Here is a 16,679-nt window from a genome sequence, read left to right as displayed (position 1 = left end):
TTGTGTAGAATTTCTGGAGATACAGAGAAGAAAGTGGGACATGTAAAAGGTGCCACGGATTACCATGAAAAGAAGGTGTGAAAAGAAGGTGTCGTGGGGACAGAGGATGGGTCTGCCCACATGTACTGCCTTGGGGAGCTGATGGGAAATAAGTAAATAAACAGACCCAATTATGAAAGGCCTTGTAAAGGTGTCTGAACTTTTTCTTGGGAACTCTGCAAAGCTATGGACTAATTTTTAACACAGTGGTAGTTTAATAAGCCAGCTAAGTAAAGTCAGGAAGAAAGGGCAGCATGTTGCATTTACTTAATAATATAGGCCCAAGGCACTGGAAATCAGTTACTAAGCCCTTTCACCAAAGATCTGGCAGACTGATCATAGGGAATAGTGAAGCCGTACTAAGCAACAGTTATAGGCATTCAGTGTCTACTTAGTTCTCTTTGATGTTTTATATGAATTGAAAACGAATTTTCGTTTATCTTTAAGAAACTTATTCAATTACTTCAAGTATATAATCCAATAAAATGAGTTATTCTGGCCTCACCCTTGCCCCAGATCATAGAGATGATCACTGCTGCTCAGAGAAATACCAGGAGAAAGGCAGAGTGGATCACCACAGAATCTTGGATCCTAAAATATGCCCAAGTTTTAAGAAGAGTGGCCAAAAGTGCCAGTTCTGCAAATGTCAAATAGGAAGAGGATTGAGAAATGGTCCTGGGTTTATCCTTGAGATCAGACTGGTAAAAGTCAAAGCCAGAGGCTCTGAGTTTCATGAAGTCTGGAAACAAAAGAAAAGTTCTTAAAAACAGGACAGCAACTGAAAGCACCCCCCCCCAAATATTGAAGGAACGAAATGTCTCTATGATTTTTTAGGAAGTTCTTGGTAAGTATTTAATAAAAGGAAATCAGGATTCGTTAGGCACATTAGTAAAACTATGGATTATTCTTTGAGGGAAAATACTATGGTGAAAAGGCAAGGGTGGGAGACAAGAAAAATCTGTTTTTCTAAGTCAGGAGATTTGCCTCAATACCACTATCCCAAACTGGTCAGAAGTGGTTGGGAAACATGATTCACTGAGTGGAGACTCAAGCCCTATGGAAAATCAAGGTGACAAACCACAGAGTGTCAGGCAGCTGTGTGTGCGAAGGTTGGAGCCTTTCAGAACACGAGATTGAGCATGTTAGCCTCTGAAGGCCATCCCTTTGTTTTACTGATCACTCATTTGAGCATTTCGGGGAGAGTGAGAGGAAGGAGGAGAAGGAAAGAAGCAGAGAAAGGGGTGGAAGAAAGGTTGAAACTGGGGTGGCTAGTGGTCCAAGTGTCTGAATCCAGGCGTTCTGTGAGGAGGACGTGCAGGTGCTCTTGTGGAGCCTGGTGCAGGCTCAGCATTGCTCCTCAGTGTGAAGCTGCTGGTGTCTGACAAGAGTCGAGCTATGACTGAAGGCCTTCCCACAGGCATGGCATAAGTAAGGCTTCTCTCCGGTATGCGTTCTCTGGTGAGTCCTGAGGCAGGAGCTGCGACTGAAGCCTTTTCCACACTCCCTGCACACATGGGGCTTCTCCCCAGTGTGGGTCTGCTGGTGCTCAGAAAGGGAGGAGCTGCGACTGAACACCTTCCCACAGTCGCTGCACTCATAGGGATTCTCCCCTGTGTGTGTTCTCTGGTGTTCCGAGAGAGAGGAGACCCAGCTGAAGGATTTCCCACACTGACTGCACTTGTAGGGATTCTCTCCAGTGTGTATGCGTTGGTGCTGGATTACGGTTGACCGGTCACTGAAGGCTTGCCCACATGCACCACACTCATAAGGCTTCACCTGAGTATGAGTTCGCTGATGTTGGTTGAGGTTAGTGCTCCGGCTGAAGGCCTTTCCGCATTCCTGGCACTCGTAGGGCTTCTCTCCAGTGTGGATCCTCTGATGCAGACGAAGATGTGTGCTCCGGCTGAAGGCCCTTCCACATTCGCTGCACTCATAAGGTCTCTCTCCAGTGTGAGTTCTTTGATGTTCAATAAGGTGTGTGCTTCGACTGAAAGTCCTGCCACACTCGCGGCATCCAAAAGGCTTTCCTCTGCCATGAATGCTCCTGTGAACAATAAGGCCTGACTGGCGTCCAGAAGCCCTCCCACAGGGGTTGCCTTTACAGGGTTTCTTTTGTGGGAGGAGTTTTGGGTGTTGAATGAATTCTGGGCTATCTTTGGAGTGTTCCCTGGATATAGGGTATTTATCTCCCTTTGGAATTTTCTGTTGTACACCAAGGTTGGACCTTGGTCCAAAGTCAGTGGACTCAGGGTGTCCTGCCCCATTGAAAATATCCTTCAACGTCACTGATTCTTGCTTCATTGCTGTTTTCTCAAAAGAGAGTTTTTTCTGTGCAGGACATTTTACCCGCCTTGATGAATGGCTCTGTCTCTTACAGCCTTCTTCACTGTCAGGACCCTGGACACCATTCCCTCTGAGACTTTTCATTGCTGATCCTGAAACTCCAGTTCTTCAGAAACAGACTGATTGTTGTTGATACTTTGGTGCAGTTCAAATCTCCCTGTCTGGAAGACATTTAAAGTGCAGATGTCACCTGTGTCTAGTGTGGATCACAAGGAAAATAAATCATCAGGGAAAACAACAACTAATCTGCAATTCGTGCCCACTAGCAATTTTATCTGAGGAGAAAATAAAGTGAGATAATGGAAGAGAAGTAAGAAGCAGAAGAAGAGAGGCAGTGGCAGTTTTGGCAGTAGACAAAATAAGCACAGAGATATCAAGAAATATGGGAAGAGGGACTGCTTAATATGCTAACTCAAAAAAAAAAAAGGAAATGTGCACATGCCAGCCAGCGATCAGTGAGAGAACCTGCTGGTAAATGCCCTGTTACTGTGGCTGACTGGTCACAGGACAGGACCAGGGCAGGGTGAAGAGAGGAAGACTTGCAAAGCAGCAAGGGTGCCATCAGAATTCAAATGGCCATTTTCCTGGCACTGAAAGGTGACAATTATTCAGAAATACCATCTTCCCTGACTTCAACTACTTCAGGTAGTCTTCTAAAGAAGATTAAAGTCACAGACTGCTAGGAGCTCACCAGCACCAGCACTCATCTCAGCCAATGTGCTCACAGATGGGCTGAGAAAACAGCCTAAGCAACTTGCCTAGAACACACAGCAAAGTAACTGCAAAGGCTTGGACAGAACTTCCTCCTGAATTCCAAAGGGGTGATCTTTGGTGATCCCACTCACCTGTCCTGGTCTTGTGGGCTGCCTCAAGAGCGGTTCTCCTTCAGCTGGTCAGGTCCAGTTCACATGCTGGGACTCCTGCTGACTGGAGTGATTATTTAACCCAAGGCTGCGGGTGCTGGCGACCACACTCTTCACAGCTCCATCTCAATCCCGTGCTCTATAGAAAAGGCAGCTGCACTTTCACGGAGGCTGTGGCAGGAGAAGCTGAAGATTGGATATCTGAAAGAGGCGAGAATTTGCAAAAGACAGGTGACACATACACACTCCTAAGTCACTTATGTGATTTGTCACTCTGGTTATCTGGGCCTTGCCTCAGCCTAGTAAATCTGATGGCCCTGGCATTTGTATTTTAGTACAATTCCTGGCTCCAGCATCTTTCTATTGGGAAAACGGGAAAATCTGAAGATCTTCTTGCACATCTGGACTGTTTTCTTGTAAATTTATCTGGAGTTCTTGCATGACAGGAGGCCATGGACTATAAACAGTTCCCCAAATGTTTCTGCTTTCAGCACAAATTGAGATCTGCTGGATTAGGGAGTTTACCTGGTTTTCCAGTTTTTCCTTTCTCATAGACTGGGAATCTCCTAAGACATGGAGATTCTACCAAGAAGCTACACATTGAGAACCTCAAGAGCAACATGAGGATACCTTATGCCTAATTTTGCCTTTCAACTGGAAACAGGGAACACAAGCGCCCTACTGCTGGGTTGAATGGGTGGCCTTTCAACCCATTAATGGAACCTTTAATGGAACCTTTGCATTAAAATCCAGTTGCAAACTTCATGACACCAGTGTTCCTTAACAGGAGTATGCCCTGCTGTGAGCCTGGCTGGCTTTGATTCTTGCAGCCCACCCAGATCCTTAAGCTACTCCATAGTTATTTTGTTGGCAGTTCACTGTTATTCTTTAGTTATAGTGATCCGTAGGCTTCAGTGCAGCATCCTACAGAGGGTTTGGGGAATTTGGGGGGATTTCTGGATTGTTACAATGATTGCCGCTATTGTAATTTAGTGGCAGCCAAGGATGACAGACATTCCCGCATAACTTCAAGTTCAGGATTCAGGCTTAAGCTTATTAGTAGTATAATGATTATTAAACTGCCAGTTTGATATGCAATTTTAATCCAACTAATGTGTATGTATTGTATAGTACAAGAGCCTCAAAATGTTTTGCATTTTAGGTAAGTACATTATATATATGACTGCAGTATGCATTATGTAAGTTTGGGTATGTGACACATGATGAACACAAAATGTTATTGTTTCCACCTTGAAAACAAAAAAAAAGAAGAAGAAGAAAGGAAAAATAAGGAACCTGAAAGGAGCCTGACTTGGAAACGATGCAGCCTGCAGAAAGGGTCCTTTTTTTGCTTTGCCTGTTCTAAGCCTGTATTCACAAATACTGACTTGTTTACTCCTTGCAGTAACTCTGTGAGAGTGGAACTGTTAGTCCCACAACATCAACAATGAACTGGAAGTACAGAGGAGTCACATGATAAATGCTGGACTCAGAGGTACTATAGCATATAGATCTGGTCTTCTCGACAGACAGGAAAAGAGCACCGAGTCACACTTCCAGTCCTTTGGCCCTTCAGTGGCCAGGAAACTCAACTCCTGATCCCAGGATACCAGTAGACCTTGACTTCAAAGTATCCTGAGGTTAGGGAGTGTCCAGTTCCGGGGGGTTGTCCCTGGGAAAATGTAGTGAATTCCAATCAGACTAAAAGCCCTATCTGTGAAACCCAAGGACTAAACCCTCCATCCCTCCCCGACAGGTCAGTGGCAGCCTCAGCACACTTTGGAGAAACGTTAGACAGACGTTCCGTGGTACAGCATTGACCAGCTAATCTGGGTTTTGGTCATAGCTTATTGGTAGCTAAATAGAAACTAGAGGGGGAAAAAACAGTCTAGTTTTATATTTTCTCATCTGTAAAGCAAAGATGTTGGACTTGATTTCTTTTCTAAAGCTGATGTCTAGTAGTTTAGTTTTGGATCCCACACTCTGAGACACCTATCTACCTACCTAGACCAATGGGTTAAGACTAAGATGAAACCACTCTTTCAAACCCAGGGACACCACCACATTTCAGACAAGACCATTCAAGAAACAGCTCCATAAGGCTGTGTTCTCGAATCACCTAATGATGCATCAGATCAGTGACCGCACCGAGGAAGACATGGAGGGCAGTTAGCAAGCAAATGAGCAATAGTCCTACCCTGGGAAGAAAAATCTGGCAGACTCCTCCAAGAAGAGAAGTTCTGCAAAAGAGAAATATCAGCTGGGCAAGATGAAGGCAGATTTTCAGAAAAGAGGAAAAAAATCGATGTGGGATACAGATATGGAGAAGTAAACAGTCGCCTTTCCCCCTGTGGCCTCTTCTTGGCTTTGTTTTTGATCAACAGAGCAAGGAAAATGTCTTACCCTAAGGCATCCAGAATCATGGTCTAGTAATGTCCACATCTGGCCAACTGAGTGCAACCCTAAAGATGAAGAGGAAAATGAATGCCCAGACATAACCACAGCTCTTCCCAGAAACAGAATGACAACAGAATCACCTGAGGATGCATTAGAGTAGTGATAACACTAAGGAAGACATCGAGGGCAGTCAGCAAGCAAATGAGCAATAGTCCTTCTGTCTGGAGTCAAAGGCCATTTTTGATGATAAAGGATAAAAGGGACAGATCTAGACTAAATCTTTCTTGAAATTCTAGGTGATCTGACCTCTTTGTCAATTTCCTCACATGGGATATGAGTTCAAAAAGAGCATGGGATGGCAATAGTCTCCTTACTTCATCCCAAAACTGTCAAAACAGAAGGTAACGGACCCTGCTCGGGGCTGTGCTTCCCTGGGCAAGTTACTCAACCTTCTGAAAAATCTGGCCCCACCCTGTAAAATGCCATGGCTTATACTGGCTTATCTTTTCTTACAAAGCTTCTGTGACTGCTACATGTTAAAATATGGCAAACCCTTTACAACTAAGAATATCATATACCACACAAGGGGATGATATTACTGCTAAGCTCCTCCCGCAACTCATCTGAAGATCGTGAAGCTGTACATTCAGAGAGCGATGCCCTCAGTACTTGTGAGCCTCTTGCGCAGCTGCTGGACCTCAGCATTGCACACAGGCCTTCTTTCTTCTTTGGGGCAGGCACGTGAAATGGCGAGGGCTGGAGATGGGACCAAATTTTCAGGGAGAGCCCCCAAATCACACTTCAGAGCAGCCAAGGGTCACTGTCGCCACAGATCGGGGATTCCGGTCATGCCCCTTCTCCAGGTTCCCCGAAAGGGTCCCTCTGACCTGAGGTGCAAGGAGGCCCTCCTTTTCTGCTTTCTTCCTCATGTCCTGTGGGCCGCCTCGCTGCCCTACAGACGTCCTCCTCTCAGGTGGACTGGTCAGACAGTGCCGCTCCACCAGCAACAGACCAGCCCTGCGCGGACCTTCCCCGCGGACAGCAGCGGCTCCCCACCAGCTCCGGCCACCGAACTCCCGCGCACTTTCTCCTGCACCCAGCTCCCGCCTCCGGTATTTCCCGCTCTTCAGCCTCAGACGGTCCGAGGTGAAAGGAGGCCAGAGTGGGGTCTGGCACCGACCTCGCTTCTGCAGCGCCCTTCGCGGTGCACAAAGGAGCCAGCCGCAGGGGTCCACCCCGCGAGGGCGGCGCGCGCCCGACCGACTACCGCGCGCCCGAGCTCCGGCCCCGCCCCGTCCCGCTCGCGGCCCTCCCTCCGCCCGGGCCTCGGCCCCGCCCCGCTCGCCCGCCGCAGCCGGGACCGCGCCGGCCGCGGAACCTTCGGCGCCGGGCGCGCGGAGGCCGGAAGGGCCGCGGGGACACTCACGTCCGCGACGACGCCTCCGCGGGGAGTTCCCAGCGCGGAACGCTTAAGCCGGCGCGGAGCCCGTTTCGCAGCTGGACCGGTGGCCTCGCCTCTGCGCCTGCGCCGGAGCCTGGAGTCTGGAGTCCGGGGCTCGCCCTGGGCTGGCGCGAGGACTCCTGCTGGGCCCGGGGCGTGGGCCAGGGCCGGGGGGGAGCGCGGAGGTGCCTGGCGGCTGTGTCTGTCCCTACTCCAGGACCACATTGACGAGGTTACTGGAGGCTCCGATAAAGTTCTTCAGTTATGACGTTCAAATGTTTCAACTTTATTTTCCTTTCCAATTGCACCGCTGTTTGCCCCATGAATTTCAGGAGGGGTTTTGCTTTAAGATCATGCCATCAGAGAAAACACGGGCTGGGTTTGGGGGACTGGCTAACTTCACTTAGCATTATATTCTCCAGTCAAATGCGAACAGTTTCTCTGCTATGCGGAGGCTGAATCGTCATGGGGTTGGGGAGACCGTGGTAGGGTTAGATGAGCTCTAGACAGGGCAAAGGGGAGGGAGAGAAGGGAGGGGGTATAGGGGTGGGAAAGACCGTGGAATGAGCTGGACATCATGATCCTAAATACGGTGAAGCCAGGATTAGGCAGTCAGTATAGACAGGTATTGATAGCTGGTATCCTGGTATCCCCAGAAGAGGATCCAGGAGGCTAATTTTGAGTGAGTCCCAGAAGTTGGAGAATGAAATGTTAATTCCTAGAGCCCTTCCTCCACTAAGAACCTGCTCCTGCTCCAATCTGTTGCTAAGGTAACCCATCCCAGGAGTTGCTCCTCCCTATAGGGAGCTATAAGATTGTTAATGTGTGCTGGATGGCGCCATCCTGCCCTTCCCCCTTCAGCCCACCTGTTTCCCACCTTTTGGCCCTCCTAGGGAGCATCCCTGGGGCTAGGCAAGAAGGAGAAACTGAAGGCGAAGAGGGCAGGAAAATGAAGGGAGCCCAGGACATATAAAAAGGGCAGAACACCTCGCTTCTGGAGATACCAGGATACCAGCTATGGTCCCCTTCTCCCTGTTACCCCTTTTTAAATAAACTCTGCTTTAATTGCTTGCCTCTGTGTGCTTCTCTAATGTTCAAACTTCAACATGTGAGGAAGCAGGACTCTTCACCAATAACAGGCAGTATCACATGTATGAAGAAACAAATGGTGTGACTCTACTTTGTATACAACCAGATATGAAAAATTGTGCTCCATGTGTAATATGAATTGTAATGCATTGTACTGTCATATAACAAATTAGAATTAAAAAGAGATCATGCCATCAACAAATAAAGACAGGTTCACTTCTTTCCATTATGGAGGATTTAATTTCTTTTTAATTTTTTTCTACTTCATTGAATTGGCTGAACTGCCAGTGCAATGTTGAACAGAAGTCAGAGCAAAACTTCTTGCTTTGTTCCTATGGTCAGGGGAAAGCGTTTAATCTTAAGTATGATGTTAGCTAAAAGGCTTTTGTCTATACCATTTATCGTAAAGAAGACGGAGTTTTTTTGTTGCTGATTTAAAAACAATTTTATGTATATGAAAGACCCCAGCCCAACAACATCAGGCCTAGTTGCAAAACCACCAAGGCATGTCACAAACCTATGCAGGCACCAGAGGTATTTTTCAGATAATTAGTTAGGTGTAACCGGTTGGGAAAGGACAAAGGACCAGGTCCCTAGGCATGCCTGAATGAGCAGGAACAGGAGGACCAGAGTGCAAATATGTAGCTTTTATGTGGTTCTTTTTTAGTAACATACAGTGAAAAACAACTTTGCCCTTTAGGTAATCTATATGCTGGGTTTAAAATTAACCAATAAGAAACCTATTGTTTATCGTGCATGAAAACTGCCCCTTTTCCCTATAAAAATCTCTGTATCCCCAAGCCCGGTGTGCCAGCTCACCAAAGCTCCGGCTGAGGTTCTGCTGGGCACCCGCAGGCGCCTGTGTCCCAATAAACAAACCTCTTGCTTTTTGCAGCCAGTGTTTCGTGTGATTCTCCTTGGACAGGGAAACGGGGGTCTTTTCATATATACATATTGGAATATAGAATTATACATAACTAAAAAAAAATGGAGTTTTGATACAATATGTTGTATCAAAACCTGAGTGATGCCATCGTCTTAAGAGTTTACCGTGAATTTAACCCAGTATTTGTGAGCCTCTTCCGCAGCTGCTGGACCTCAGCATTGCACACAGGCCTTCTTTCTTCTTTGGGGCATGCACATGAAATGACCAGGGCTGGAGATGGTACCAAATTTTCAGGAAGAGCCCCCAAATCACATTTCAGAGCAGACAAGGGGTCACTGTCCCCACAGATTAGGGATTATGGTCATGCCCCTTCTCAGGGGCACATAACTGAAATGGCACCCCCTTTCTCCACAGAAAAGTCTTAACTGGGCTTCTCCAGAAATCTTCACCATGGCTGATGTTAGGACTGTCAGCAAAAGAGTCTCTCCAAAAGAGTTCAATGAGGATAAACTTCCTATTTTCATGTTGCCCTGGTTTACTTGGCCACTGGCAGGGAAGATACCAGCACTCCAGGTGCTGGACACCCCCTTACTAGTTTGTCACAAACATATAGAGTATCATAGTTTGTAGAAATGAGCAAACAAGCCTCTGGCCTTGGGCTGGGCTTCACAGAGATGTCTACATTTTTAAGATAAGTTACAATTGGGCTCCATGGTAATGTTACCGCTGTTGGCCGGTGACGAGTCCTTGCTTCCCCGAAGTTGAAGAATAACACCAAAGAAGCACGCCGAGGCAAGGTCAGAGTAGAGATTAGAAATTTATTAAAGGGGGCTGGAGATGTGGCTCAGCGGTAGCGCGCTCACCTGGCATGCGTGCGGCCAGGGTTCGATCCTCAGCACCACATACCAACAAAGATGTTGTGCAAAAAAAAAAAAAAAAAAAAAAAAAAAGAAATTTATTAAAGGACAGAAGAAAAGACTTCTCCCGGAGGAAGAAGGGGACCCAGGAGGTGGAATCCGTGGACGTGCAGTTGTCTCCCCTTTTTATAGTTCTTTCAGTGATGGAATGTAGGTGGGAAGGCCCGAGGGGTGGGACACAGGTGAGCCAAAGAAGTGGTCTGAGCAGGAAGGACTTCATTATCACTCCTTTGTGATGGGCTATCTCCAAATCTGCAGGGGCTATTCATTAATACTTCTTCCAGGTGGACTTTGGCCTAGGGCCTCTTCAGGACTTCATTAACATTCCATGAGTTGTCCTGTTTTCCCTGAGTCATTCCCAGCATGGCCTCCATTTTAGATTTCACTCGGTATTAGACCCGATTTACCTAACTACACTCACTACCTAACTTTAAATCTGGCTTCAGTAACAGCTGGCAGGGGGAGGAAAGGAAGGGGAGAAGAAGCTCTCCCCTTCTCAGGTGTTGTCCTTTGTTAGGTGCAGGACAGGCTGAACTAAGTTGTCTGCAGGGCAGGCTGAAGGAGTGTTAGCCGCAGGATAACCATGCACTCAAACCCCCCTCTGTCTGGTCCTTTATCACCTGTTTTCAAGTCTGAACACTCAACCCCACTCAAGGCTGAACACTCGACCCCCACTGGTCTGGTGCAACAGAAACCTACATCTGACCCCTGCCCCATCTGCCTGAAGGCAGAAGATGACACCCTTAGCAACTACTGTGTGATCCAATCATTGTACGCTAACAAGGCAGCTTGCAGACTCAGAGACCCCCTGAAATTTTGGCTATAAAAACTCCCTCCTGCCGGGGCCCCCCCTCTTGCCTTCTCTGTCTCCCTGTCTTGCGTTCGCTCTCCCTTTCTCTCTCTTTCTTCTCTTGCTCTCTCTCTCTCTCTTTCTCCTCTTTTACACTGATCCAATAAAGATCTCTTGGTCGCTCCAAGTGTTGTGGTCACTTTTCTTTCATCCTTGAAGGGTTAACTTGCCCAAAACAGTGAAAGAAAAAGCTACTTTTATGTGAACTTCTGCAGACTGTGAACTTCTGAGCCTCTCTCCTTACATAAAACTCTGAAACTGCCTGAACTTGGGGTTTAGGGGATTGATTGATTACAGCAAAAGCTGTGCCCTCTGAACCTGGCTGCAGCCAAATAAAACGGTTTCCTGCTATCTTCAGTGCCTTGCCTCATCTGTCCCTACAACATAACCACTGAGCCATATCCCTAGCCCATTTTTGTATTTTACTAGAGACAGGGTCTTGCTGAATTGCTTAAGGACTCTATACATTGCTGAGGCTGGGTTTGAACTTTCAATTTTCCTGCCTCAGTCTTCCAGACTGCTGAGATTACAGGTGTGCACCACCATGCCCAGTTTATAAGAGTAGTAGTTTTTTTTTTTTTTTTTTAATCCATAAACGCAAAACTTTCTATTCACTTAGGAGTTCTTTAATTTCTTTGAGTAGTTGATGAACCCAGCCTAATTCCACCTTAAGTTTGGGAGTCATCTCATCACAAAATCATGGAAAGTTAATTTCTGTTTTACTATAAATTACTGCAATTTCTAAACTTGTTTGGAATTCCTGTCCGTGCCTTGAACTCACCCATGCCTGGCTTTCCCTGACCAGATAGCAACCCTCTCTGAAACTCTAGTGACGCCTCACAAGTTCTGGTGTTGGGATCTAAATTTATTTCCTACCTTGAAATGTTAAGCCATGTACATCATTATCCTGCTATCTGCCTTTGTATTATGCTTGTCAAAATCCTGTTATCTGTAAATTCTCAAGACACTCCCCTTTGCAACTTTTTGTGCTATAAAACTATGCTCCTAGAGAGCTGGGGTACTGTTCTCCAGCCCAGGGTTTTCCCGAGGGATAGTCCTGGCCAGAACTACAAGCTTGCTTTAATTTGATTTAAAATCGGAGTCGGTGATCTTTTCTTTGCATCCCAGATTAACACAGTGCCTGCAATATTTAGTTTTTGAATCTGACCTCCTTGTTTAAATTTGTCCCTAGGCATTTTATTCTTTTTAATCCTGTTTCTGATGCAGGCATTTAATGCTATAGATTTCCCTCTAAGTGCTGCTTTCACAGTTTTCTAGTCAGCTTTAGCTGCTACAACCAAAAGACCTGACTAGAGCAATGTAGAAAAGGGAAAAGTTTACTTTGGCTCACTGCTCAGCTCTGGTCCCAAGCTGAGACAGCAGAACATCAGGGCAGAAGCGTGATACCGCTGGTTATCATAACGGGTTCTGCTTTCTCACATGTTGAAGTTTGAACATTAGAGAAGCACGCGAGGCAAGCACATAAACCAGGGTTTATTTTAAAAAGGGGAAACATAGACTTCTCCCGGGAGAGAGAAGGGGCCATAGCTGGTGTCCTGGTATCCCTAGAAGCAAGGTGTTCTGCCCTTTTTATAGGTCCTAGGCTTCCTTTGTTCTCCTGCCTTTCCCCTTATCTCTCTCCTTCCTGCAGATGTGACTAGGCCCAGGTGACTAGGCCCAGGAATGCTTAGAGGGATGGTTGAAAGGTGGGAACAGGTGGGCTGAAGGGGGAAGGGCAGGGTGGAGCAGCCCAGGACACATGAAATAACAACCTTCTAGCTCCCTGTAGGGAGGGGCAACTCCTGGGACAGGTGACCTTAGCAACAGGTTGGAGCAGGGGCAGGTTCTTGATAAGGGATCTGAAGGAATTAACTTTTCACTCCCTCAGTCTCCAACTTGCTGGACTCACTTAAAATTGGCCTGACTCGATCTGACCTGACTCAATTTACCCATCTCTACTCACTGCCTGTCTAATTCTGGCTTCAAGGGTATGGTGGAGGAAAGCAACTCAGCACATGGTAACAAAGAAGCATAGAGCTCCACTTACCAGGGACAAAATATAAACTCCAGGGTCCCACCCCCAGTTACCCACCTTCTCCAGCCACATCCTACCTGCCCACAGTCACCACCCACTTAATCCATTCAAGTGGATTAATGCACTGATGAGGTTAAGACTTTCATCATGCGATCATTGCACATCTATACTTTCTTGCATTGTATTACACATGAGCTTTGAAAGGACAGCTAATATCTAAATCGTAACAGGAAAGTTTTTGGATTGTTAAACCACCATGCAAAGAAATGACCATCGACTCAACTTTAAATCCAGTTAAAGCAAGCTTGTAATTCTGTCCAGCAGGGCCTGTCTCTCCCCAAATCCATGGGAATAGAAGACAGCACTCCAGCTTTCTAGGAGCACAGCTTTATAGCACAAAAAGTTGCAAAAGGGGAGTGTCTTGAGAACTTACAGATAACAGGATTTTGACAAACATAATACAAAGGCAGGTAGTAGGTTAATGGTCTAAATGGTTCAGCACTTAGGGAGTAAATTTAGATTCCAACATTAGAATTTTTGAAGTGCCACTAAGGATTCAGAGAGAGTTGTTACCTGGTTAGGGAAAAACCAGAATTTATGAGGTGACACTAGAGTTTCAGAGAGGGTTGCTATCTGGTCAGGGAAAAACAGGCATGGGTGAGTTCAAGGCACCAGCAGTCTGTTAGAGTCTGTAAACAAGTCAAAATAACACCAGGTATTTTGCCAGGGGAATGTTAGAGTTCCTAAACAAGTCTGGATGGTGCCTGGCAAAATGCCAGAGGGAGTGGTTTGAGAAGTAACAAAAGAGAGCCATTAAGTGTGGAGATTCCTTATTGGTTGACTGATGTATCTAGTTTATGCTAATTAAGATAAGCTGTGCAAAATGTATAAATAGCTCTGTTGCCCTACAATAAACGGCTCCCTCTCCTACTGTATCAATCTACACAAGTTATTCGTCACCCCTGGGTTATTTTGCTGCAGCCGGACTTCGGCAGCAGTCATTCCAAGCAAGTTTAGAAATCGCAGTAATTGATAGTATAGCCGAAATTAACTTTTCATGCCTTTTGACAAGATGGCTACATCGAGGTGTCTTTGTGGCCTCACAGTAGAGACAAACAATTGAAAAGAAATCACAAACGGTTAAATTGGGCTACACTAAAATGAAGATAAGAAACTGATGTGACTCCATTTTTGAAAATAAATAAATAACAGCAGCTTCTACCTCAAGGCTGTCCTAAGGAAGGGGGCGTGACCCTTATCCTTGGAAAAACCCACAGAGCACTCCCAGGCACATACCCACCTGCTGAGTTGTTTGTCTGTAAATAACAGGAGAGATCTGTTGCGCCAGGTGTCCCTGACTCAGTCAGGCTAGGTGAGGATCCATAGCAACCCCCTAGCAACCACCAATCAGCATGAGACAGAGAAATACCTGGGATGCCAGATGACCCCCCAGTAGTTTATGGTGTTGGGAAACCATGGAGTTCAGCATGTTCACCCCTCTTGGCTTAAACCAATCAGTTCAAATGAATCCCCCTCTTGTACTAACTAATCACCCCTACCCAACTTGTTCCGCCAGTGAATGTGCTAATCAATGTTAAGAGTTGTTGTTTGACTTTCCCACGGTGTGGAATGATTTGCTGTGTGATGTTGTGACGCATAGAGTATCCCCCCAAAACCTATAAAATCTCACTGGACAAAGGAGCGGGACTCACTCCCTGGGCCTGGGTCGGGAACAGTTGTGAGTCCAGGCTGGAGCTTGCACAGTGCTTGTACATAGTTGCTTTTCCTTTAGCATTTGTTTCCAGTCATTTCCAAAGTCTATTAAATCACCTTTATTCCTTAGCTGTGTCACCGATGTCATGCCATAGGTTTGTAATACAGGATGCTTCTTCTTTCTTAGCCTATGTTTTATCCTAGGATAACCCCAATCTCCTGGCTGAGTTTCTAAAATTTGAGTTTATTAAGATTTAATTTTTCTTTGTAAAGTGGTTAATTTTGAAAACTAAATTTTGAAAACTGCCCTACCACAGTATGATACAGATGATTTCTTGCCGGGGTCCAGCCCTGGCAGGGGGAGTGAGGGTCCAGGGAGTAACGAAGGATGAGTGGCATCCAGGAAAGAAGAAGATGACAGGCTGCAAGTTATGAGCAACCTCCAGAAGACATCTCTCTGCCCCTGGAGAAACCTTTATTTTTATACCTTTTTTACAGGTGTTTTTTCAGGTAGTTAATAGATAGCTTCAAAGCCCGAAACCTTTTTGATTTACATAATTTTCAAGAATTACAATCTTTTCTGACATACATTGATTACCAAAGATATTGATTCCATTGTTCAAAATATTTTTCTGTAACCTTAGACAATCATGATTAAGCTTTTACATTTTCATGTCAGTCACTAGGTGCTAGGAGATGCAACTAGACTACATGACTCCTGACCTATTACTCACGTCTAACTTTAAAGCATACCTATAATTATTTCATTAATCTTTAACTTTAAAGCATACTTATGATTATGGGTAAGCTTTCTTCTAAACTAAAATCTCAGGAAAACACACTTAAAGTAGTGAAAGTCTATTAGTTAAAAGCCTGCTACTCTGAACTGCCTCTAAAACATCTCTATGCTAATTTCACATAGTTCTATTTTAATTTCCAAGGTAATTCCCTTTTTTCACATGACCTATTCAACTTATTTCTTAAAGAACTTCCTTGATCCTTAGTCAAAACACACCAATTCTTATGTCTTTGTAATCTTGAACTAAAGGGCAGGTTTGCACCTCAACCCATTTGTCATTTATATTAACTCTGTTGTGTGGATGTGCCATTTTCATCATAAGTTTCTGCGTAAAGCAAAGGAGGGTCTTTTGGTGGGGGAATGTATTTTTATTAGCCTCTTGTCCTTGAGGGGATACCATAAGCTACGACGGTGGTCCTTGTACTGTGGCACAGCAATGTTTTTCCTTAGCTAGGCTATTGTACAGGTTGTGGCTTTAGTATGGGGTTGGGGGGGGGGGCTAGTATAAATTGTTAACCATGGAATAAATATTTCTTGTTTAAGCTTGAGGAATAACACCACTGTTTGTATCCTGAGAGGCATTGAAACGCACCTCATGGCATGTCTGATTCTGGGAATTTTCCTGCGCTCTCAGGTGATCCGGACTTTTATTATTGATGACGTATGCCCTGTTATCCATATCGTGAGTATCATGAACAAAGCAGTTAACATTCCTAATGGCTCCAGTTTCCAGATGGTGCCACGCTGTGACCCTGTCAAACAGCGGGTGCAGGACCGCCTTCACCAATTTCCATCACCCTAAAAAATGCCTGTGCTTCTTCTATTATTAGCTCCCCTCACAAACTACTTTCAAGATTCCTAAAGCTTTGCCCTTTCCGTGTTTCATATAAATGGAATCTTGCAACAGGCTGCCTTTGGGGTCTGCTTCTTTCACTTGGCAAAACGTGTTGAAGATTCATCCATGCTGCTGGGTGAGTCGGGGCTTTGTATTGTCAAGGGATCTCTGTTGTGTGGATGTCTATCCATTTACCTGCTGAAGGGTGTCGTGGCTGCTTGGAGTTTTGGACATTATGCTAAAGCACCAATAAACATTTTCACAGGATTTGGGGAATAAATCTCTCCTAGGTGCACACCTAGCAGGGTTCAGTATATTCACAGTGTTGGAGAGTGTAAGGGTCCGGCGGAGCGTCAGAGGGAGAGACCACACAAGAGACCAGCCTCATGCAATTGCAGGGGGAAGTTTTATTGAACCAGCATGCTGGGGCTCAAGGCTCACTCAGGAAGGGAGAGCAGCCCAGAGCCCAGAG

The 16,679-nt window shown here is 45.7% G+C and overlaps 1 protein-coding gene across 2 annotated transcripts; it reads right to left on the bottom strand.

The window, feature by feature from the left end:
• Window positions 1–899: 899 nt before the first annotated feature.
• Window positions 900–6,909, bottom strand: Znf391 (zinc finger protein 391). Of its 2 annotated transcripts, none has more exons than XM_026414606.2 (4): window positions 6,530–6,909; window positions 5,649–5,707; window positions 3,228–3,446; window positions 900–2,543 (listed from the first exon to the last, which is right to left on the bottom strand). In XM_026414606.2, the coding sequence occupies exon 4, from the start codon at window positions 2,464–2,466 to the stop codon at window positions 1,384–1,386; it is 1,083 nt and encodes a 360-aa protein (XP_026270391.2). In that variant the 5' UTR covers window positions 2,467–2,543; window positions 3,228–3,446; window positions 5,649–5,707; window positions 6,530–6,909; the 3' UTR covers window positions 900–1,383. The 2 variants fall into 2 exon arrangements, with proteins under 2 accessions (XP_026270391.2, XP_026270393.2); XM_026414608.2 differs by lacking the exon at window positions 6,530–6,909 and adding an exon at window positions 6,221–6,336.
• Window positions 6,910–16,679: the final 9,770 nt, after the last annotated feature.

The sequence above is a fragment of the Urocitellus parryii genome, chromosome 8 (assembly GCF_045843805.1).
Source record: "Urocitellus parryii isolate mUroPar1 chromosome 8, mUroPar1.hap1, whole genome shotgun sequence".
Taxonomy (NCBI): Eukaryota; Metazoa; Chordata; class Mammalia; order Rodentia; family Sciuridae; genus Urocitellus; species Urocitellus parryii.
This window is presented reverse-complemented; position numbering and strand designations above follow the sequence as displayed.

Excerpts from the sequence above, each read along its gene's own strand:
- Znf391 (XM_026414606.2), bottom strand. The coding sequence starts at position 2,466 with ATGAAAAGTCTCAGAGGGAATGGTGTCCAGGGTCCTGACAGTGAAGAA.